The sequence below is a fragment of the Hipposideros armiger genome, unplaced genomic scaffold (genome assembly GCF_001890085.2).
Source record: "Hipposideros armiger isolate ML-2016 unplaced genomic scaffold, ASM189008v1 scaffold_400, whole genome shotgun sequence".
Taxonomy (NCBI): domain Eukaryota; kingdom Metazoa; phylum Chordata; class Mammalia; order Chiroptera; family Hipposideridae; genus Hipposideros; species Hipposideros armiger.
The window spans coordinates 200,861-201,718 of NW_017731750.1; the positions used below are offsets into that span (position 1 = coordinate 200,861).

General features: G+C 41.8%; 1 protein-coding gene across 3 annotated transcripts in view; it reads left to right on the top strand.

The window, feature by feature from the left end:
* Positions 1–858, top strand: part of LOC109393965 (S-adenosyl-L-methionine-dependent tRNA 4-demethylwyosine synthase-like) — a 225,135-nt gene that overhangs the window by 37,444 nt on the left and 186,833 nt on the right. For all 3 annotated transcript variants that reach the window (XM_019663723.1, XM_019663725.1, XM_019663724.1), the window contains one exon: positions 701–820. In XM_019663723.1, the coding sequence (XP_019519268.1) occupies positions 701–820 (120 nt within the window). The remainder of the gene's footprint in view (positions 1–700; positions 821–858) is intronic.

An 858-nucleotide genomic window follows, 5' to 3' on the forward strand; every position in this document is an offset into this window, starting at 1 on the left:
AGTTTCATGGCTTTACATACTATCTGTATGCCATTTATTCCTAGCTTTGTATTTCTCTAACTTCTATCCTGAATTTTGTTTTCGTATGTGCAGGTGCCTCTTTAAAATTTCTATGTGGATGTCTAAAGCATCTCTTATTTCACAAATGCAAAATGGAGCTCTTCATTTTCACTTTCCAGTCTGTTTCTCCCAAAGTCTTTCTCATCTTAGTAAACACCACCACCATCTCTGTTACTTATTGGGTTGTCAGAAAAGTCATGACGTGTATTTTCTGTTTTTCATTGCAAAAATGTGTCATGACTTTTCCGACAATAAAAAAGAAACTGAAGAGTGGTGCTTAATTCCTTTCTTTTTGTCATTCCTGCATTAATTCCCTACCAAGTCTGATTCGTTGTTTGTCTAAAACAGCGTCAGGAAACTTTCTCTAAAGGGCCAGCCTGTAAATATTGTCAGCTTTGTGGGCCATATGGTTTCTGTGCAACTATCAGGTCTGCCACTCTATCAAGAAAGTCGCCATAGACAATATGTAAATGATGAGCTTTGATTTGACCTGATGCTGGCTGGATTTGGCCTGTGGGCCATAGTTTGCTGACCGCAAGCCAAAAGTATTTTGTATCCAAACAGTGCCTTAACATTGGGGAGGGAGTACTGGTGGTTTGTGCTTTGAACAACGCATTTCTGAACACTGTTGTTCCAGCAGGAAGGGCCCTTTGAGAGTGCCAGTGCGGACGAGTCAGGTCCTGAGGACCAGCCGAGTGTCCCTTCTGTTGTCGACGTTGAGGACCTTGGCACAATTGTGAGTCGTGTGAGGAAAGAAAAGGTACTGTGAACTTGGGGAATGCGAACTTAAATCCTGCA